This window comes from Perognathus longimembris, chromosome 2 (genome assembly GCF_023159225.1).
Source record: "Perognathus longimembris pacificus isolate PPM17 chromosome 2, ASM2315922v1, whole genome shotgun sequence".
In the NCBI taxonomy this organism is placed as follows: domain Eukaryota; kingdom Metazoa; phylum Chordata; class Mammalia; order Rodentia; family Heteromyidae; genus Perognathus; species Perognathus longimembris.
The window spans coordinates 138,810,075-138,834,296 of record NC_063162.1 but is presented as its reverse complement, the minus strand read 5'-3'; the positions used below and the strand labels follow the sequence as shown (position 1 = coordinate 138,834,296).

At 36.3% G+C, this 24,222-nt stretch overlaps 1 protein-coding gene across 3 annotated transcripts in view; it reads right to left on the bottom strand.

Annotated features, from left to right (window-relative positions):
• Positions 1 to 24,222, bottom strand: part of Exoc4 (exocyst complex component 4) — a 669,227-nt gene that overhangs the window by 596,699 nt on the left and 48,306 nt on the right. For all 3 annotated transcript variants that reach the window (XM_048340247.1, XM_048340248.1, XM_048340249.1), the window contains exon 4: positions 11,410 to 11,594. In XM_048340247.1, the coding sequence (XP_048196204.1) occupies positions 11,410 to 11,594 (185 nt within the window). The remainder of the gene's footprint in view (positions 1 to 11,409; positions 11,595 to 24,222) is intronic.

The following is a 24,222-nucleotide window of genomic DNA, read 5'->3' as shown; positions in this document are numbered from 1 at the left end:
TGAATGGATCCAAAAAATATGGTACCTATACACAATGGAATACTACATAGCGATTAGGAATGGTGAAATATTGTTATTCGCAGGGAAATGGTCAGAACTTGGAACAAATAATGTTGAGCAAGACAAGCCTAGAACACAGAAAACAAAGGGGCATGATCTCCCTGATATATGACTGTTAAGAAAGGGAGACGGAGAGACAGTAGAGACCAGGTCTGTGAAACCAAAAACTGCTTGTCAAATAGTATTTCCCACAGGATTAGGGGAGCAACCCAACAGTATGTAACTAAAACCAAACAACTACTCAACATATAAAGGTCAAAAATTGACCTCTGAGTGGAATACAATAGCTCAAAAGTTATGTATATACGTTCATATAAGACTACTGTCAACATATTGTCTAATATCGATATTACATTTAAAGCCCTAGGCGAATTTTCCTGGGCCTGGCCACGTGGCTACTGTATATGTTCTTGATACATTGTATATTGTATATATGTCTACCTGGCGTAGAGAAGGGAAAGAAAAACAGGGCGTAAGATATCACAAGAAATGTACACACTGCCCTACTATGTAACTGTACCCTTTTTGCACAACACCTTGTCAAAAAAACTTGTGTTCAATTAATAAATAAATTAAATTTAAAAATAAATAAATAAATAAAAGTTATTTAGCCTTCTTAAAAATAAAAAAAAATCTCATACAAGTTTATTTAACATTTACTACCTTCCACCCCCCCACACACAAAAAAAAAACCTAGCCTCTCTTCTTAATGATTTACTTTAAAGTTGTCAAGATAACACACTGATTTTAAATGACATAAAGAATACAAACAAATTTTCAAGGTAACAAACATTTATGAATGCACCTGCTGAGTACAAGAATTTAGGCAATGCTAAGACAAATAAACGCCACACTGCTTCTAAGAAACAGAATCAGCACCGAGGACTGGTAGTTCATCTCTGTAATCCTAGCTACTCAGAAGGCTGAGATCTGAGGATCAGAGTTCAAAGCCAGCCTGGGAAGGAAAGTCTTTGAAACGGTTATCTCCAATAAACTCTTCAGTAAAAACCAGAAGTGGACCTATGGCTTGAAGTAGTAGAGTGCTAGCCTTGAGCAAAAGAAGCTCAAGGATAGTACCCAGGCTCTGAGTTCAATCCCCAGGACAGACAAAACAGAAAATAAACACCAAGAATCATCTAACCAGGTTCCAGTGGTTCACATTTGTAATCATAGTAACTTAGGAGGCTGAGATCTGAGAATCATGGCTCAAAGCCAGCCTAGCCGAAAAAGCTTGTGATATTCTTATCTTTAATTAACCGTCAAAAAAAAAAAAAAAAGCTGTAAATTGAGCTGAGGTTCAGGTGGTAGAGGGCTAGCCTTGAGCAAATAAGGTCAGACACAGCACTCAAGCCCCAGGACCAGCACACAAACAATCACAGGTGCTCAAGCATGTGCACATACACACACACACACACACACACACACACACACACACACACACAGAGAATCATCGAGACTCACTTCATATACCACAGAAAAGCTCTCATTTATTTCAGTCCCAAAGTCCATCAGGAGTAATGAATGACTATGGAATAGATTTTCAAAGTGGGATTTTTGTTTACAGGGTGTGCTGGAAGTAAGAGAATAAAAATGAATAAAAGAATGCAAAAATGTAAGGACCTTCACCCACAGTAAATTGCCCACGCTACCTCCAACAGTCTCTTTTAGAATAAAAGTACTAATTGTTCATGGAATTTATTTTATTTATTTTACTCTGTGTAGTGCTAGGAATCAAACTTTATGTTAGGCAGGGGTTGTACCACTAAACTACACCAGCAGTATATTTACTTTTTAACTAATTTTAAAAACTATTTTCAGAAACTCTGAAAAAAAGAGCTTTGTTAAAAATGAAATTATCAGGCTAGGGATGTGGCTTAGTGGTAAGAGTGCTTGCCTAGCATGTAGCATGCAGGAAGCTCTGGGTTCCATTCCTAGCACTACATAAACAGAAAAAGGTGGGAGTAGCACTGTGGTTCAAAGGGGCAGAGTGCTAGCCTTGAGCAAAAAGAAGCCAGGGACAGTGCTCAGGCCATGAGTCCAAAGCACAGGACTGGCAAAAAAAAGAAACGATCAAACAAATAAAAATGAAATTACCACTTAAAGCAATATTATTTTTGTCAAGTGTGAATAGGTGTGATCCACTGTCTGAGGACTTGAAGATAACTGACAATTAAAAGGAGGATGACTCAATTCCTGATCATCTATGAATGGTTGGTGATCAATACTGAGAATACAAGTACAACCAAGATATGAGCTAAACTAAACTTAGCAGAATTCTAGTACTTACAGTCACTCCCAGGTTAATCTGAAACTCAGGTGAAGAATAAGATATACAAGTAACAGAAAGGGTAATTATCAGGAATTATAAGACTGAGTTATTCTTAATAACTCTTTGCCAGCAACATAAAGCTTCAAATTTCTAATTGCCTAAGGTATCTTACATAAATCCAACAGTCTTCAAATCCAATGGCTTTGCAACAGTTTATGTATTCTATAAAAATCAATCTGATCACAGATTTACCTATCTCTTATGACTACTTTTGTGTGTTCCCTCTCCTCCTTGGCCCACAGGTATTTAAGGCAGGATCTCAGCAAGTCACTTTCTACAAGTCACAAATCTCATCCTCCAGTATGTGCCATCACACTTGTCTTCTGAACTTCCTATTCTCAACTACTTTTGTTAGCCACTATTGTTTTAACCACTATTGGAAAACCAGCTGTAGCGAGCTCCTTAGTTCCTTAAACAAACAAGCCCACAGAGACAGTATTGTCATTGAGGTATACAGTGCCCCTGCTAATTAATAAAAAATTAATTTAGAAGTTTCTTTTACTTTTTGTTCGTCATTTTATTTTATTTTTTATCTCTTTTTAATTTTTTTTATTTTTTCTCTTTTTCTTTTCTTATTTATTGTCAAAAAAAAAAGAAAGAAAGAAATGTATCCAATGCCTAACATATGAAACTATAACCTCTGTGTACATCACTAATTTCCAATTTAAATGACAGGAAATATGTGAATAATATGTAATGTTTTATAAATAGTTAAATAACAAAGAAGCTATTTATAAAGCAAGATAAATAAAGATATCAGTTAGAAAAATTCAGGCTAGAGTACTACTAGAAAACAGCCTAACATGCCTAATAATAAAGCAACACAGTACCTGTGTACGCACAGAACGAGAACTGCAAGGAATGGTGAATACCTCTCTGCACACAGATGTGCACATGATTCACAGTAGATTAAAACCCGCTATTATTTTCTCATCTTTAACCAAAAAATCTATTTCAGTTAAACATAGGGTGATAAATGACTTGCCATTTCAACTTTGAAAAACATAACCTCCCAACTTTATAATCAGAGCCAGAAGGGTCCTCAAACTCCAATAAACTTTTAGAAAGTCAATTTACTGCAAAACTATTTTCATAGAGTCATCTTTCTCTCTCTAAAATTTTCCCTCAGGCCTCAATTTTCTCCTTTGTGAACACTAACCCAAAGGCAAGTAACTCTGGAAATGATTTTCTTTTTTTTCCCCTTACTCTCTTATGGAGGACTTGGCTTTAAAAGTCCAGAGAGAAATAGGGCACACCCACTCATTTAGTGACTACAGACAGGAGGCTTAGCAGAGAGCTAGGTGCTGTGACAAAGTATCACACTGAAATACTCTGCCTTAGATTTCATCCCAGAAGAGAGAAAAAGGCCTCCTCTAGCCATATATCAGAGATAAAGTTGGAAAGGTATTTATTGATTCCTTCAAAGACCTATAAATCTCTCAAAGTATTTTAAGAAATAAAAATAGTTTTGTTTTGAATTTTTTGATTAATTCAAATGCTCTGGCTGATTAACTTTGAACGAAATATTGATAGGATTTTTTTTTCGTTTTAAATAATGACATTAGAAATTTTTATTTAAAATCCACTCAGACTCATAGTCAAGAGATGAAAATGACAAGTTAAGACTACATCTCTCCTAGTGTAAGACAGTGCCACCAAAGCCACCAGTATCTGTGCTGTGGCAGATAATGTATCACTATTTACTAACAATATGGTGAACAACCAAAACAACAACAGCCACATCCACCACAACCCTAAGAACTTTATGGTCATTAAACAACAACCCAGCTCATTAGAATCTGCTTCTAAATATGTTTGATTTCAAAATTTCAACCCATGAAAACTGTTCTTTTCTTTTTTGACCTTTTTATTTTTTTTGGCTAGTCCTGGGCCTTGGACTCAGGGCCTGAGCACTGTCCCTGGCTTCTTCCCGCTCAAGGCTAGCACTCTGCCACTTGAGCCACAGCGCCGCTTCTGGCCGTTTTCTGTATATGTGGTGCTGGGGAATCGAACCTAGGGCCTCGTGTATCCGAGGCAGGCACTCTTGCCACTAGGCTATATCCCCAACCCTGTTCTTTTCTTTTTTAAAACAAGAGTTATAAGTGCTGACAGCTTATTAAACATTTGCTCTTCAGCTTATTAAACATTTGCTTTTTAATCAGAGTGCATTTCTGTTCTTTCCCTTAGTAATAAGTAGTTTCAATTATGTCCAAAATTTATACCTGCACATCATCTGGCTGATTTTATTGTCAAACCAAAGATTGACAGAGGTGGTTTGAACTTTCAGTTGTAAATCTAGAAACTAAAACATTCACCTCTATAACCAGAGCAGCTGGTGCAGTGCCTGTCAAGGAGGCAAATGCTCATAAAAGTGAGGTAAATCAAACTGAACTGAGAAATACCTGTCAGAGATAATATGCCCTTAGTAAGAAAATTTAACTAGACAATGAAAATGGGAATGGCTGGTGCAGTGATTCTGTACAATTCTAAGATCTAGATGAACATAACAGAAAGAACACTGAGTGGTCTAGAGGATATAAAGGTGAGGGGGAAAAAACAGAATCATGATTTCAAATGTCCAAATGTTCAAATAACCAAGAGTGAAGACACAGTGATAGAAAATTAAGTGCAGTTAAAATTTCAAATCTATGCAATTTTCTTAAAAAAGAATTAAAAGATCGTAAAAACAACAACAAAAAAAACCTTTAAAAATAGGTAACAAATAATACCGAAGGATGTCTAAGGATGTCCAAAAAAGCAAGGCCACAACAAGCACTAACCCAGGGAGCACGCAATGGGTAAAAGGATTAACTTCAAAACAATCCTGTTCTCATTTTATATGGCTTAATGCAATTATATAGGTCAAAGTTCTGTTCTGAAAACAGGGAAAAAAAATTTAATCCACTAATATCATTTTGGTGAAATGTCATTTTAAATACATTAGAAGAAAAGCATCCATTTACCCTTAGGCAATACACACACAAATACACACACACAAACAAAAGTCACACACACACACCATAGTCAACATTCTTTGAATCATCCTGATAGTTCTAAATCCTTGTTCTTCCCTTCAACAGTGTATCGTACATGTTTTCTTCAAATAAGCAGCCAAATTGGGCTCATTTCCTGTGACAGTTAATCTTAATTGCCAGCTTGGAAAGATTAAGAAGCAGCTAGAGTAGTAAAGCATGCCTCTGGACATACATGTGGTAATTTCCAGAAGTTAGATCATGAAGGCTCTGACACAATGAATAGTGGATTCAAAAATCTGAACAGTCTATTGGGAGGTGAGAGAGCTGTGGAAAGTGCAGCCTAGTTATTAGGGCATATCCTTAGGGGCCAGGCTCCTTGTTCTGCTTCATGACTGCCATAACAGCTCTGTCCCACCACTCCCTCCCCACTATGATGGAATGAAACCACGAGCTAAGATAAAATACAAATAAGTCTTTCCTCCCCGTAGAAGTTGGTTTTCAGGCATTTTGATACAATCATGATAAAATAACCAATACATCTCCTATCCCACTACCTACTGGTCTCAAATACTGTCTAAGAAATGCTGAAGTGCCATGATTTCTGGGAGGTGGGTTCTTAACTCAATGTAGTCCTAGCAATTTCATTTTCTAGGTGCATGCTAGTACTATTTTGATAAAAGCAACTTTATTAAACACTTTGATATCATAAAAGAGCTTCCTTCAGGGACAGTGCTCAGGCCCTGAATCTAAGCCCCAGGACTGGCCAAAAACAAAACAAAACAAAAAAAAAAGAGCTTCCTTCATAATTTCTCAATTTTTAGTCATTCATATTTATTCTTCTTTATGAACTTCTATGAAAAACTTGAGATTCAAAAATCTCAACTATAATATTATTAGAACTCACATCTTTATGTACTAAGAACAGAGTGTTCATTAATTTATTCTAAATATGAGTTTTGTCAATTCTAATGGATATATAATTTATACTTCAAAAATCTTTGTTACTCATGTGATTTCTTCTATTTCTCTCTGCAATAGAAATCTGTCGTCATGTGTTTTATTCCTTTGTGAACCAACCATCTGAACAGTGTGTATTTTGGACAGAATCCCCATTGTCAAAGTCAAAACAATATCAGGGCCCACTTCCTCCTATGACAAGTCAAGGAAGCCAGATCTGGCCAAGGTGGCTCAGCAAACTAGAGGCTTCTACCCAGGATTTGAATTGGGAAGGGATAAAGGAAAGAAGCAGAACATTAGCATCATTTACAGGGAGTTTAAAATCCAGCTGTTGTAGGCATGTGCATGCTATCCACAGAAGCAGTAACTCTTACCTACCCTTGTCCTGTTGCTCAGTTTTTTAATCTACCTTGACCCTACTGATTTGAAAACCTAATTACACAAATTTCCCATCAATTTTGTATAATACCTGGTAACATTCCAACAAATTTCTTTCTTGTTTGTTATCTAGAGTCATTTCCACTATTTGTAATCAAGAACTTTAGCAAACACACCATCCCTTTGAAAGTGTATGCTTTATGTCGTTCTACTTGATTCTTCAACTCTTACATTTTGTTTCACTGTGATATTTACATACATGCATGTGATGTACTTGGATAAAATCCATGCTATATATACTACACTTAACTTTCCATCCTGTCCTCCCTCCTTAGTAAATTTTTAGTGGGTTTCATTTTGCTGTTTTCATAGATACATATAACAAACTTCTATCATATTCACTCCCACAGGACTCTTCATCATCTTCTCCTTCCCCCTTATGCCCTCCCTCTACTCCCCTCTCAATAGTCCCTTTTTACAATCACATCACATTATTTTCTTCAGTTTGGATTTCACATATGAGTGAAAACAAGGTATTTGTCATTCCAAGATTCGCTTATCTCACTTAATATGATCATCTCCAATGCTACCCATTTTTCTACAAATACATCAATCAGTTCTCTTTCTAGCTGAAAAGTATTCCATCTATATTGTACTTGCTATAATTTGATCTTTGAGTAATACAGAAACTTCTAAATATATATATGGAATATAATTAAACAAATGAAAGATATTTTCTTTAAATATTAAAAATCCAAAATAAATCAACCTCTGATTCACTTTAAACAAACAAAAAAAAAAACACATTCCTTTTTATTTCTTGCCTACTCAAATTTCCAAATCTCTACTATTTTAATATAGGTATATAAATCTTATTTATGTTGAGTATTCCTTGACCATGTAGACTTTCTTTTTCAACAATAGTTTTCAGTTTATGTTTTTGATCTTGTACAGAAATGTGTCCATTTACATACATAGACATACACACAAACACAGAAAACATACATATTTAATTACATATGTATGGTCATCACAATTTTTAACCTACCTATAACTTTATTGTTCTTAAGTTATAAATTTATGTCTGAAGTTCATCTTGGGTATTTTTCTTAGAAATAAAAACATTAGTAATTTCTTTCTTTTTTGTAAATATCTATCTAAAGATTAGATAAACATTTGTTGCTACCTACGCTTATCAATGTATACTTAGCTAAGGTATAGAAATCTGTAATTCTAACTTCTTTATTCAACACTGCTGACTTTACTGTCTTTGATGTTTAATGTTTATTAAATGCTCTTACACCTGAGTTCAGCTTCCTTTATATATCAAAATTGAGGTTAATTATATTTTACAAAATAGTAGTGTTCTGAATACAAAAAAGATTTTCCTTTCCTCTCATAAATGAGGCAGCCCACCTAGGAATCAAAAAGAGGTTAGATGTTATCAAAAAGTTCAGGATGTAGCTTCTATCCTCAAGGCCATGTCATTTCTACGACAATTTCAAGGTATCAGTCCGTGTTCCAGACTAGAAAGGTAAGAGACAAAGCAAGGGCAAAAGAGGGAACATACCAACCAGTTTGGTTGACATCTTTACAACTTTTGTCTCTGAGTCTTGAATTATTTTCAAGTATAAGTCCCAATAATAACAGTCCTTCTAACCACATAAGAGAATAGAAAATGAAGTCTACTGGCTGTTCATTTGGTGTCAGGATCAAAAGAAGGAATACTATTTAAAATGAAGGGGGAAATGGATACTGGCTAGGCAAATAACTATATCATATACAGAAGGTATTTTTCTTTTCATGCAAATGATTTGTTGGGAGAAGATTGGTCATGCTGGGGTTTGAACTCAGGAACTGACACTTGGTAGGCTGGCACTCTACCACTGGGAAATGTTTCTAAGTGTTTTGGCTTTAGTTATTTTTCAAACAGGGTCTTGAGTTTTTGCAGGGGCTGGCCTCAAACTAAGATACTCCTACCTAAGCTGATGCATCATTGAGATAATGGCTTGTCCCACCAGTTTAAGTAGATATGGAGGGAAGGGCTTGCTCAATATTTTCCTCCAGGCTGGCTAGAATTCTTTTTTCTTTTTTTTCTTGCCAGTCCTGGAGCTTGGATTCAGGGCCTGAGCACTGTTCCTGGCTTCTTTTTGCTCAAGACTAGCACTCTACTTCTTGAGAAACAGTGCCACTTCCAGTTTTATCTGTTTATGCAGTGCTGAGGATTCAAACCCAGGGCTTCATGCATGTTAGACAAGCACTCTATCACTAAGCCACATCCCCAGCCCCTAGAATTCATTTTTAATTTAAAACAAAAAAAATCCAGATCTCATGACTAGAGATGTTCTCTGTGTCCTTTCCTGCCTGTCTGAGTCTCCCTCCTCTATGTAAATACATTCCAATGACTGCTTCTACATCTCTTTGCATTAATTTTCTCAGGGAGCCACAACTAAGCCCAACAGCCTGGGTGGTAAACAAGAGGATCTTGAGCCAGACACTGGGAGCTCACACCTGTAATCACAGCTACTCAGGAGGCTGAGACCTGAGGATTACAGTTCAAAGCCAGCCTGAGCAAGGAAGTCCATGAGACTTTTATCTCCAATTAACCACCACAAAACCAGAAATGGTGGTGTGGCTCAAGGTGGTAGAGTTCAAGTCTTGAGCAAAAGAGCTCAGGGACAATACCCTGTGGCCTATAAAACAACAACAAACAAAAACAAAAACAAAACCAGGACTTCATCACATTTCTGAAAGCTAGAAATATGAGATGAAGATGTGATCAGAGTTGGCTTCTTGCTCTTTTGCATATAGATGTGTATTTTCTCAGTCTTCACAGGCTGATGCCAGTTTCCCAATCTGTTTTCATATTCCCATTGGATTAGAAGCCACCCTAATGATCTCTTTCTTAGTTCTTCCTGATAGACTGTGTCTCCAAACATAGTCATAATCTGAGATAACTGGAATTAGGATTTCAACATGTGATTTTCAGAGGGACACAATTCAACCCACTGTTTTAATGTAATCCTTTAGAAATTCTAAAAATCAATCAACCACTACATTTTTCTTTTTCATATTTATTACCTTTATCACGTTGTCCTCTTCCTCTCTATGATGAGCCCCATTTTCTACCCATATCTCGGTCTTTTAAATCAAGATATACATTTTCTAATTTTTAATGCATTACTGATCTATGTCTATCAGCATCTCTCTGTACACCATTCTTATAGTTCCTCATTACTGTTTCACAAAACTCTGTTTGCTGCACAAAACTACAAAAATTCAATGACGTGTGACAATAAGCACATTACAGTGATGGCTATCTGAACCAGGCTGTGAAGGTCTGCTGGTTTGTGAATGGTTCCACATGTCTCTCATCCTCCTCCTCCACTCTCACTGTCATGCATGAGAAAGCACACCTTCCAGCACATTTCAAATCTGTGTCCAATGTCCTAATGATCCACAAAAGCAAAAGCTCCAAAAGCAAAGGGTAGGAAATAGATTTCTTTTACTACAATGGAGAGGGAATGTGAGGTTATTTGGAACAATCATCTTATGTACCACAACAGGTTTCTTGAATCATTTGAGAAACCTCAAGCTTAGTCTCTAAGTCCTTATTTTCTTTATTAACAAAATTCAAATAAATTTTCTTCCTTTGAGATCCCAAGGAAATGTTCATTTTCTATAGAAATTCACACAAGGGTCATAATGATTTTGTTTTATTATTTACATCCACAGAGACTACTTGATACTCTGCTGCAGGAAATATTGACAGAATAACACTACTTAGATTTAATCTTCAAGTTACCTATTCACTTGCCCTATTCAGATCTAAATTTGAAGTTAAGTCTCAGGTATATACAGAGTACCTAGCAAAATTTATGTGCCTAGTCCAATTTTTCTAGTGAGCATCTGCTGAAAAGAGCTAGAAACTTTTCTTTTTCTGCCAGGGTATCTGACTAAACTGAAGTATCACACATGAAGTTAGCAATTTTTGTTGAAATATAGGACTTGAAAGACTTCATTCCCAGCATACATTGCTTCCAGTGATTTTCTGATATATTGCTGGATGAAAAGGCACAAACATGTGTATTTCAGTAGATAATGCTTAAAATCCCATCTGAAAAAATCTAATGTTTACTTAAAGATATGCTGGAAGAACACATATCAGCTACCTGATATATATAATAACTCCAATGAACAAATCTTAAGATCCAGTCATTCCCTAGGTCTATACTAACCTAATGAATGTTTTGTAGCCATCTATATTCTTAAGTATTAAGGTAATGATGATACAAGCAGCCACAGAATCAAAGAAAAGTGTTCTCTCTAAACCTCTCCTTAACTATTTCTGAAGAATTATTGCCTAAAGCTAAACATAACTCTAAGTAACAAACAATCTTATAACTTTAGTTCATTTTTATCTGTAGTTTATAATTTGGCTAACTTATTGTCCAACTTAACGACTTTTCTTTTCACATCCTTCTGAGATATACAAGAGTATCTCTAATACAGAATGTAAGAGACCCATAAAAAATGGTTCTTATATGCCCTCACAGTAAATGAGCACTAGATACATGAGCAAACTCTGATGTCAGCCACAGAACATGGACTATTTGCTACTATAAAACCATCTTCATGTTTCAGAGACTTAGCTTTAAAGAAAATATAGAGTACATGACATAGCCACTAGCAAAAAGGCTCTGGACCAACCTCATTTTCCCTTTTTCCTTGTTCCGCTGTACAACTCGGCTAGTGGATTTGATGTACAGGTGTCGGTGTAGTTCATCGATGAGAACCAAGTGCAGGTTCATCTTCTTGCTGTGAAGCTCAAGCCTGAGATCACTTAGTCCTTCTACTTGGAGCAGGGGGCCCTCCAAAGACTCTACTGCTGACACCTGACAAGGGAAGGAAAGAGAGCCATCAAATTACAAGTAAATAACCTACAAATGTTATAAGCAACGAAATTGAAGATTGTGACAGCGAAATGGGTCTGCGGTGATATTTCTTACATTTTTAATAAAAATGATGATTACAAGAAAAAATGTTATAAGCAAGAAAGACATGATCAAACTACATCATATATATGTATCAAGTCATTTTTTAAACTACTGTTTTGTACAATAGAAAAGAAGAAAGACAACTTTTAAGATACTACCAGAGAGTTTATCACAACGTCAGCATACATCAGACTTTATAGAGTACCATGTAGATAGAACTACTCTTGTCCTTACAGGATTTATCATCAAAAATAAAGCAAAGAAAAAAATAAAACTCTTCAAAAAGAAAAACATAAAGACATGTAAAAATGGCTGCAGCTTGGTACCAGCATAAGAACAGGCCTGAGGACCAGTGGAACAGAAGTGAAGACCCAGAAATGAACACGCAGAACTATGGCTACTTAATCTTTAATAAAGGAGCTAAAAAAATGGGATGGAAGAAAGACAGTCTCTTCAACAAATGGTGCTGGCAAAACTGGTTCAACACTTGCAACAAATTAAAACTAGATCCTATATATCACCCTGCACCAAAATCAATTCCAAATGGATCAAAGACCTGAAGTAAAATTAGATACCTTGAAAACACAAGAAGAAATAGGAGAAACACTTGGGCTACTCGGCACAGGACAAAATTTCCTTAATAAAGGCCCAGAAACACAACAAATCAAAGAAAGGTTGGATAAATGGGACTGCATCAAACTACAGAGCTTCTGCAGGGCAAAGGACATAGATTGCAAGAAAAACAGAAAGCCCACAGATGAGGAGAAGATGTTTACCAGCCATATAATGGACAAAGCCCTCATATCTAAAATATACGCAGAACTCAAAAAATTAAATTCCTCCAAAACAAATCCTCAAAGAACCAACGGCCCACTCAACAAGTGGACAAAAGACCTAAAAAGAGACTTCTCTGATGAGGAAATGAGAATGGCCAAGAGACATATGAAAAAGTGCTCTACATCACTGAACATAAAAGAAATGCAAATCAAAACAACACTGAGATTCCACCTCACCCCAGTAAGAATGTCCATTATCAGGAAAACTAATAATAACAAATGCTGGAGGGGATGTGGCCAAAAGGGAACCCTACTTCACTGTTGGTGGGAATGTAAACTTGTTCAACCACTCTGGAAAGCAGTGTGGAGGTTCCTCAGAAGGCTAAACATAGAGCTCCCCTATGACTCAGTAGCCCCACTTTTGCGCATCTACCCAAAAGATTACAAGAAAGACTACACTAAAGCCACCAGCACAACAATGTTCATTGCAGCACAATTTGTCATTGCTAAAATATGTAACCAACCCAGATGCCCCTCAATAGACAAGTGGATTGGGAAAATGTGGTACATATACACAATGGAATTCTATGCCTCTATCAGAAAGAATGACATTGCCCCATTTGCCTTTTTTTATTTTTTATTTTTTTGGAACTGGGGATCGAACCCAGGACGTTGCACTTGCTAAGCAAGCGCTTTGCCACTGAGCTACATCCCAGCCCACATTGCCCCATTTGCAAGGAAATGGAAGGACTTGGAAAAAATTATACTAAGTCAAGTGAGCCAGGCCCAAAGAAACAAGGATTCTATGGTTTCCGTCATAGGGAATAATTAGCACGTTAGGCTAGTCATAGCAGAAAATCACAATAGCCCAAGGTCTATGCCCTTATGAACACATAAGATGATGTTAAGTGAAATGAACTCCATGTTATGGAAACAAGTGTTATATCATTGTTGTAATTATTTTCAACATGTCATGTGAAACTGTACCCTTTTTTTTCTCTTGTATTTCCTTCCTGTGGTTTCACCCCTGCTATCACTGTATCTGATCTCAGTACCATGGATACTGTATATACATGTATTAGAACAGGAAAGGAAAGGGAATACCAAAATCGACAGACAAAGGATAAAAAGACAAACACAATATTTACAAAACCATTTGGTGTAAACCAACTGTACAACTCATGGGGGGAGGGGGAGGGGGAGGCAGGGGAAAATGAGGGAGGAGGTAACAAGTTGAGCAAGAAATGTACTCACTGCCTTACATATGAAAATGTAACCCCTCTAATTCACTTTGACAATAAAGGGAAAAATAAATAGACCAACCTCAAGCTATAAAAAAATGGCTACAAATTATATTTATTTACACACACACAGCTTGTCAAAAGACAAGCTCCCCAATTAAATGATATGTCACTCCTATTATTTCAAGAATCCTACATTCTAATGGTTTAAATCAACTTTTAATCAAAGTTAGCCTTTTAAATTTAGGCTTGATGAGGACACACTATATGAATGGCTTGACAGCTAATTCTCCTGGTGACCAACAAAGAGCTTGATTAGTGTGAGCTCCTACCTTTTGTCATGTACAATACACACAGACTGGAATGACTTTTTTGTACATCAATACTATAGGTTGAAAATAGCAATCGTCACCTCTTCCTGGCCTAATGTGATAGAAGATATGGGATTTGAATGGTAACAGAAGAAAAACTACAGAGAGACACTCCTGGTGTGGCTTGAGAAATGTTTTAAAAGGAAAAAGTTGGATGAATCAAATTGGTATAGGATGCCCATAATAAAGGGAAAGATGAAAGATTTTAGGAACCTAAAGTCACTAATTTTTAGATTCTAAGGATTAGTACAAAAAGGAAAAAAGCATGTATGGTATAATCTCACTTATTCATGTATATGAAACTATGTCTCTGTATGTTTGTATGCATATATGCACAGATAGACCTCTTATATCTTTCAAAAGGAAAAGTAAAATGCATTCTGTGGGTACTATTAGTTACGAGGGAAAAAACAAGATGGAGAGAACAACATAAAGAACTTTCTTTTAAAAAGCATGAACTGAAGTATAATAGACACTATTGATAGCTCACTAACACTATAATTCTTTAGAAAGACTAAGTCAAAGCCCAACAAAATGAATACCAAGAAATGGGCAATGGCAAGAGGGAAGGGTATGGCCAAGGAAAGAGGGAAAGAATAATAAAGAGGGAAGTGGAGAGAACGCAGAGAAAAACTCTTGTATGTAACAAAAAAACAGGTAGGTTGAAGGGGAGTGAAAATGCCAAAAGAATGGCAGAGATCAAGATGCTTTGTACACATAAACAGCTTTGTTAAATGGAAAAAAATCAATAAATATCCTACAAAATTAAGAAAATCATAGGAAGGGTTGGGTTGGAAGGGATGGTTGAGAATGCTGAAACACGTTACATTAATCAAGATGCACTGTATTCATAAACTGCACTGTTGAGTGGCAACTCCTTTGTACAACTACTTAAGGATAATAAAACTATTTTTAAAGTATTAAAAAGAAAGCAAAAGGGGAAATTACTAGCCAGATTTGGAAAGAAAATCGCCTCACTAAGAAACTAACACCTATTGCTATTCCCTCAGGTTATGCTTCTAAATACTCCTAATAGGTAATATAAGAGGCAACTTGAAATATGCTTTTGCTGGGCCTTGTGAATTAACCAGGCACTTGCCCCCCCCCCTCACCTCTATCCTTTTCATCTGTGCTCTTTGATCAAAGCCATTCCCTGTTGCAGTTACTCTATCATCACCTTGGACTCCAGAAAGAGTGGCATTCACCAATAAGTATCTTCAAACAAGCACTGACATACTCTTATCATCTTAAAGAAAACAACCAAAAGCTCAGAAAATCACTCACTGGACAACTTATTCCTTCTCTGCCCCAATAATAATATCATAACAGCTTCTCTAGAACACCTATAGAGACAAAGGCTGACCTAATAGGCAGGCCATACATACAACTTATGACTGTTTTAACTAAGCATATATTTCTTACCGCCTATCCCCAATTCTATATAACCTGAACCAATGCCTGTACCCCTGAAAATGGCTGAAGATGTACTAAAGTGCTGGCTTCCCATGGCTGCCACATAATAAAACTCCTTTGTCCTTCACCATGTGTAGACCTAATAAAACCTCTGGATTTGGGGGCAGGGGAGAGGAGGTGTCTAAAACTCTGGTTTCAGGTATAGGTAGTGGCAATAACTAATGAACACTACCTACTTCAGGGTAAAACTGTCAGACACAACTATGGATACCAACAAGCCCTTAAGAAAAACCACTGATGTAAAACAGATAGAGAAAGCCATGAACCACACTGGTGATCAGTAATGTTGACCACAAATCCACAATAGTTTAAGAAGTCATCTAGGAATTTATGGATAGCTTTTAGGAGCCAAATACAAACCAGACTGAAATGTTTTTTAAAAAAAAAAAAAGTGCAATGTCTTACCAACAAACACATCACTTGCTTTGTGATAGGCTATAATCAAATGTCAGTAGCAAAGTGAATTCCCTTAAGTTAAACAAGAAAGAGTTGAGGAGTGGAAGAGTGACAAGCCGTGGGCCACGCTGCCCTCTGAAGCCTGCCAGTTCATTTTCATGCTGACTTGCAACTGCCCTTGCCACGACAGCCCCTGGGCTCTGTGGGAGAAGCCAGCAATTCCAAATGGAAAAACAGCCTCACAAAATGACCAACATGTCCCCAAGGAGGAAAAACAACAACAAATTCATTTACACTTATGGCCTAAAATGGATTTTAACTCTGGTCTCTAGTGAAGAAAAGAGGATGCATTAACCTTCAGTGACATCAAGATCTAGAAAATGAAAAATAATTTGGCAAACCACTGGCCCATCATGTAGCCTTATCCCTTAAGGTAATTAAATCCAGCTGAGATGTTTAAGCTTAAAAACCACCCACTGCACATCGACATTTGATTTGTCTGCAGGAATTTGCATGAAGATTTTTAAACCAAACAGCTCTTGTTCCAAATAAAATTTTATATGACAATGTCAACTTTCAAAAAACCTAACTGAAATGTCTTAAACTGAAGTTAAACTCTTAAGCCTATACACACTAGGTGTTCAGAAATTAATAACTCATATAGAAATGACATGCATGGTGTGTGTTTTTTTCAAATTTTTATTATCAAACTGATGTACAGAGAGGTTACAGTTTCATACGTTTTAATGCATTGTTTTCAGCAACTGTTCTTTCCTTCACCAAGCCACCATGCTCATTCAAATAACAAACTTTCTGACACAAAACATAAGCCCAATAATATATGTGTGTATATATATATATGATCAAGTACATTCTTAGATCTTTAAAATTTGAAAAACCTTGCCTCAAGAAATAATAGAAAAGCACTTCTTATTTCTGTAAGAAAATACAGTACTTTGTTTTCTGGCCTTAATTTATTAAAAGCATATTTATAACCTAGTATTATGGAAGGTAGGCAAGGTTTGTCCCTATCTTGATGGTACTTAAGTCAATTTAAAGAAAAATTGTTACCAATGCAACATTTGATCTCTAGAATATCAGTTTGAAAAACTGACATTTTTCTTGTCCGACTTTAAGTATCCAGTACAAAGCGTACACATAAAACTTAGAGAGGCACCAATCAACAAACCAACACTGATGGTCAACTCTACTGTGTCCCAGGATTTCCTACATCTTTCCAAGTATTAAGGTTTACTAGAAGTCACTAAATGATCTTTATGTAAAAATATACTAAACAAATATTATTTCTAATATATGTGATATGGTTATTTTGTAAATTATTTCACTGGGCGTATGGGTCAGCTTTCTAGCCCAGGAGAAAAAATCCCTGAGAAAAACAAGATAGTTCTCAGAAGGAAAAAGAAGGTAGGTACAGTAGCTCAAGCCTGTAATCCTAGCTACTTGGAAGGTAGAGGTTAAGGGATAGAAGCTGAAAAGTCAGCCAAAACATACAAGTTGGCACGACTCTGTCACGGTCAGTGGCTGGGCATGGTGGCATGGGCCTGTCACTCCAAACTGTGGGGAAAACACAATGGTTGTGTACAGCGGTGCTCCCCTGCCATTTCAGTGACAAGGGCAGACACAAATTGGAGGCTTGCATCCCAGGCCAGGCTTCCCAAATGTGCTAGAGACAAGCTACTAATAGCCTTTAGATATGAGCCTTTGGGGACATTCAAGAGCTACATCTTAACACTTGGGTTTTCTCGATTTAATGGCAAAAGAGTACTTTTTGAATAACATGCTGATAAATCTCCAAGTATTTAGGAGATGCTGTTGGATTAAAGAAGAAAGCTTTAATCAAACAAAAGGCTTCCAACAGGTCATCTGCTATTTCAAAAAAAATTACCAAGGGAGGGCAAAAAGACTGATAGAGGGGGTGAGATTGGTCGGAATACGTTGTAAATGCATGGAAATGTAACAATGAAAACCTCCTGTATAACTAACATAAGCTAATAAAAAGTTATCAACATTGGGTTCATAAATATGACAGCCAACAACTGACTAACATTACAAGTTTTAAAATGATGAGACTCAGCAGATAAAAGATCAGAGACACCCTACAGAGTACAGTGAATTGGTCAGTGCTGTTTATGGCATCTATTCACAAAACAAACACTGTGCATTCAACACCCCAAATGATCTCCATGCCTTAAAGTGAGATTACTACATCATATGAGGCAACTAACTACATTTGAGATTTTTCTCACATCTATGTATTCAAATGAACATTGCAGAAAAAAAAGACACTACTACCAGAGAATTTTTTCACAGAATACTTATTACCATTATCATCTACCAGAATTAGTGTTCTGAACACAGTTAGACACTGCACACAGAGATAACAAAAATCTGGCTTAGAGCTGAAAACAAATATTTCCTCTAGGATTATGAAGATAAGCAAACCTTTTCAAAATATTTTAATGCATGATATTGAGCAGATAGCATATTTTTTGCTATTTAGAAACTTATCCATATAAAGAACAGAAATTCTGGGTGGAAAAATCTGTGTAAGAACAAAAAAATCAGAATCAAATATACATTTAAAATGTATTTAATCGAGAATTCTTAAATGCTTGTCTCAAGTTGAAATATAAATTTACAACAAAGGAAAATCGTTATAATTAGGAACAATCATACTGGTAAGTTCTTTCCCAAATTTCATTTCTCAACTGAATTTTAGAGTAATGAATAGGAAATGACAATTTCATACTTAAGTGCTTCTCTTCAACCAGTCCAAGTGAAGGTTTATGATAAAAGGTCTAATTTTGTGCTGTCATGAACCAATGGAATATGTTGAAGAAACAATGAAGTTAGCCATTCCCAGCAGCTGTTTGACTGGGAAAAAATGCTAGTTAAAATAAAACAAAAACTATTGTCATTTTTTACTTTTTTTTTGGGGGGGGGGAATAGGTGAGATTCACAAGGCTAAATGACATCACTGTTACTAAAATGGACAAAACTTAAAATTCTCTCTCTCTTTCCCCATATGTAAACAAAGTAAGTAAACAATAAACCAACATGACAATGAAACCATCAGCTAGCTAATGCAAAGCTTATATTGACAATAATGTTCTGGAAGAAAGCAACTGTGGAATCAAGAAGAAAGCCATAAATGATTCAAAAATATCTGTGATAAGGGCTGGGATGTAGCTCAGTGGCAAAGCACTTGCCTAGCAATTGCAACATCCTAGGTTCGATCCTCAGTACCAAAAAAGAAAAAAAGACAAAAAAAGACTATGATAATTATATAGCTCCAAAATGTTTTAACACTTACCTATTAAAATAGAGCATTAAGTCCTCCATAAAAGAGCATTTTCTTAGTAAGATAACAACCATTCTGAAAATGTTATCAAAGTTCTAGTTTATGGATGTTTTCAATTTGGGGTGTTTTGTTTTTGTTTTTGTTTTGTCAGTGTAGGGCTTAAACTCAGGGCATGGGCACTATCCTTGAGCTCTTTTGCTCAAGGCTAGCACTCTACTACTTTGAGCCACAGCTCCAATTGTAGTTTTTAGGTGGCCAACTGGAGGTACCAGTCTCATGGACTTTACTGCCTGGGCTGGCTTAAAAATGTGATCCTCAGGTCTCAGTCTCCTGAGCAGCTAGGGTTATAGGCATGAGGCACCAGTGTCCAGCATATGACTGAAATTTTTTAAAAATGAAATTTCACTACTCTAGAGAACTCATACCTCTCCCTTCCTAGGCCCATCTAAATCACAAGTTAAACAAGCAACCTTTCTGGACAGTCTCAATGAAATCAGAACTCTAAAACACCATCAACTATGATCAACTTAGTGCTCAGATCTGTTTGCTGTTTCTCTACTCATGAATGTGCAGGCAATCTCCAGTGACTTCAGGCCCCTATCTTCTAGCTTACCCTCTGCCCCAATGTGCCTGCCTCCAAACACAGGAAGTCCCAGAGGGGCACACAAAGTTCCCTACATTCCCTGTGAAGCACTGTCAGTCAAAGCACCTCTAAGCAAGCAGAGAAGAGTTAAGAAAGATAACAAACACTGCATGTTTCATGTATTAATTTCAACTATATGAAAAACATTTTTACAGGTTGAAAGTGATCAAATATTGGCTATTTCACATTGCTTAACCTGTGAAAATTGTCAGAATGAAAATGAAGTCACTTATGGCAAACTTCACTAAAAAGAATAGGGAGCCAATAAAGGAGACCATCTCACAAACAACTGCCTGATAAAAATTATTGGAGACTGAAAAGCACAACCTTGCTCCAAGTTACAGCATTTACACAAAGAATACTTCTGAAAGGACACTTTCCCAGTAGGTGCCTATTTTAAACCTGGACTGGCAATACTCTTGTTACTGATCTTTGTAACTAACAATAACTGTTTCAAAACAAGGCATAACGTTATTCCTTTTACTTTTAAAAACTCGACTTCCACTACCACTTGGATGTGCCTATGACTTGTCATATAACATGCACTACCCTGGATTGTAATCGTCTGTTTCTTCCTGAATAAATTCATTTCCTTAGAGAGCCACTCTCTAAAGCTGACACACCAAAGTTTTAGGGATAAGCAGAAAGCTCAGGTAAATCTGGGACATTATCGCACTCATATAGAACACTATAGATTTTAGAGAACTCTTGAATGTTTAACTGCAACATATAAATTGAGAACAATTTTACTAAAGGAATATAATACCATAGTATTTGTAAATGACATAAAAGTACAAGCAAGTGAATTAACTTTCACAAAAATCCTAACAGTTAAATATGAACTCAGTAATCCTTAAATTTTTTGTTTATAGCACGACTGGGGAAGGGGGTTGACAGAGGCTAGACTCATTTCATGCAAAAAAAAAAATCGTAGGGGGGGAGGGGAGGGAGAGAGGGACATGTAAAGAAGAATAAAGAGAATCCATTCAAGGCTCTGGGCTATAGCCAAAGGTTTAAGAGAGTCCTAAGAGATCTACAGAAAAAACAATCTCTGATCCTAGCTTTACTGAGGACAACTAAGGAGGGTTTTTTTTTTTTTTTTGGTCTGGGCCTAGCTAGAGTTTGAAAGCCTGGAGGCTATTGACAATATGGTACTTAAGATGGGCTCCCCAAGAAAATAACAGCTATATCACAGAGCAAGGCCAAGTGCCTGGAGCAAGAACACCCTTTTCCCCCCAATTCTACAGCCTGTATTCTAATCAACGCTGATCAAATGGGCAATCAAAAATGCCCATTCTTAAATCAGTCTGATAACATAATATTGATCAGACCCATTCAGGTGCCCCATCTCCCTCAGGAAACCCAATACCTATAATGCAGACTCGGCCAGCTCTCCTCACCATTAGAAACAGGAAGCTGTCTACTTCCAGTCTCCCTTCATTAAGGGCAGGGTTATTGCATGTTTTTATTTAATAAACTTTCATCAGCCCAAATGAAGGGTTGTTATTAGTTGAGCTAACAGCCAAATGATAATGCTCCAGAGAGACCTCAGTGCTTGTTGGTGCATTAACAAAGAACAAGGGCTGAGGTCAAGCATGTGTCAATGTAAATGAGAAGATATTAGGTACTAAGGGCTTAAAGCCATAGACTGCCCAGGAGATAATGGAATTTACAGGATAAAGCAAATGAGATGGAGTTATTGATAAGTGAATGAAGGAAGGGGAGTCTGTAAAATAAAATGCTGTCAAAGAAAAGAGCCTTTTTACTAGTGAATTACTTTCTAAAGCTTCTTCAAGTCTATCTTACACAATAAAATTCAAGGGATCAAACAGTTCCAGCTTCATCAAAGATCTCATCCCATTACAGACATGAAAAACAGACTTGTTCTAAAAAGCATATCATTTCATTATGCTATTCTTAAGCTTTCTTTGTCTCACTACCTCTTTTTATTATTTGTTCCAATTAAACATGCAGCATGCTACCACAAGTAATTCCAACATTTTATTAAAACAAAAGTCACCATTTGTTTCTTACTAAAGTAGGGACCACCAAATCTTCTAAGATAATCCATTAGCCCAAGATAAACAAAATTAGAGTCCTGAGAGAAGAACTAACTATACTGTAGAAGATCTCTAAAAGTGGTCAAGACTACGATTCCACCTCAATTTTACAAAGAAAAAAGAAAAAAAAAAAGGCAATGCCTACAATGAGACATTTTTCTTAAACTTAATTTTTGTTCCAAATTCCAAAAATACATGCTTAACTAAGAAAACCTAAAAGACACAGAAATACACAAAGGAAAAAAATCATGTACATATAACCTCATTTATCAGATGTAATAATTTATAGTATTTAACCTCATTCCATCCAATTCTCTTTCCAAACAATTTTTACCAAAATAATAATAATATTTTAAATACTTCTCATTTGGCAATACATTGGCAACATGTGTCTATTCTCAAAATACATGATTTTTTGTGTATCTGCAAAACAATGTGAATATTCAAAGAACTTAAACTCTGTATTTCAACTTATTGCTGTTTTTAACTTTTATAATTCTGACAATAAAATTCTAAACCCAGAATAACCAAAAATATTATTTCTTCCTTAAACAAAAAAATGTTACAAGTAGGGCTGGGGTTATGGCCTAGTGGCAACGAGTGCTTGCCTCGTAGACATGAAGCCCTGGGTTCAATTCCCCAGTACCACATATACAGAAAACAGCCAGAAGTGGCACTGTGGCTCAAGTGGCAGAGTGCTAGCCTTGAGCAAAAAGAAGCCAGGGACAGTGCTCAGGCCCTGAGCACGCCCCAGGACTGGCCAAAAAAAAAAAGAAAAAAAAAGTTACAAGTGGAATTCTAAGCCTAAAATCATGCACATATTTAGGGGCTCTAAGGTATAATGGCAAATTGAGAATTTCATTTATCTAAAAGACCTTAAAACAGACCTGTTCCCAATTATTTTCTTGAGGAAATTAAACTATTTATAACATCTTATGAGATAGGTACACATTGCAAACTGCTTTTAGAAAAATCTCAGGGGAAAAGTGCTTCCCTTTTTCCAAGCCTCATGATCCCTTCAATTTGCAGTTCTTGTTAGTACTCTATAAAGGAAGCATTAAAACCTAATTTGTCCTCCAAATTTCATGAGAGCATCAGAAAAAGACATTTTTATTCAACATGCATCCCAAAGTCACTTCCTCTATCATTGTATTTATTATTTTGGGACAAGAAAAAGTTTCAGAACAACTCTCTTCTTAAGAATTGGCAAACGAGGTCTCTAAGAATCACTTCAGGCTCATACTTAAATAAAGCCAATTTCACCCACATTCAGCAAGAGCCCCCAAATCATTAGAAATGTTCGGCACTTATATACTCTCTATTAATATGAACTCTTAAAAACCGATAATAGAATACAGGCGGAATGTGACTATTCATTTTAAGAGCTAGGCAACCACAAGTAATTAGTACTGGAATGAGCCTTCAAGAAAATAGATTCTGGCAAACTCCTCCTATCCTGTCAAGCTCACAAAAGCTACTAGTGGGCATTCTTAAACCACCATCAAGACAGAAGACTCCTATCAATAACATAGGTTATCATTGCTGCAATTGGCACATCGACAAAGACAGATCGATTAAAAACCTGATCAAGAAGCCCACATATGAAGTTGAAGTCAGAAGAATGATGGAAGACAGGAAATGACTTGAGTATTATTTTTTCTTTTACAAAATAATGTGTTTCATTGTGTTTTCATATATGTATACAAGGGACTTCAATTATATTCAACTCCCATTATGCTCTCTTGTCCTCCTCCAGTACCGTCCTTATTATGTTACATTGTTTTATTTGTTTTCAGATTTTGCAAATGAGAGAAAATATGTTATTTGTCTTTTTGAGTCTAGCTTATTTTGCTTTACATGAGGATTCCCAGTTCAATCCATTCTCTTGCAAACAACATTCACTCTTTAATGCTAAATAATACTCCATTGCATGTTAACCCACATACACATATGCATACCAATATACATATATATATATATATATATATATCACATTTTCTTTATCTATTCATCTGCTGATGGGCACTCCAAGCTGATTTGAGAACCAGGCTGTAGTGAACAGTGCTGCAATAAACATGGGTGTCAAAGTGCCTCTACTCTATGCTAACTTTGATTCCTTTGGGCATATGCCCAGGAAGGATAAAGCTGGATTGCATTTTTCATTTTGCAAAGCACCTCTATACTGATTTCCACAGTGGCTAGACTAATTTATACTTCCATTAAAAATATGCAAGGGTTCCATTT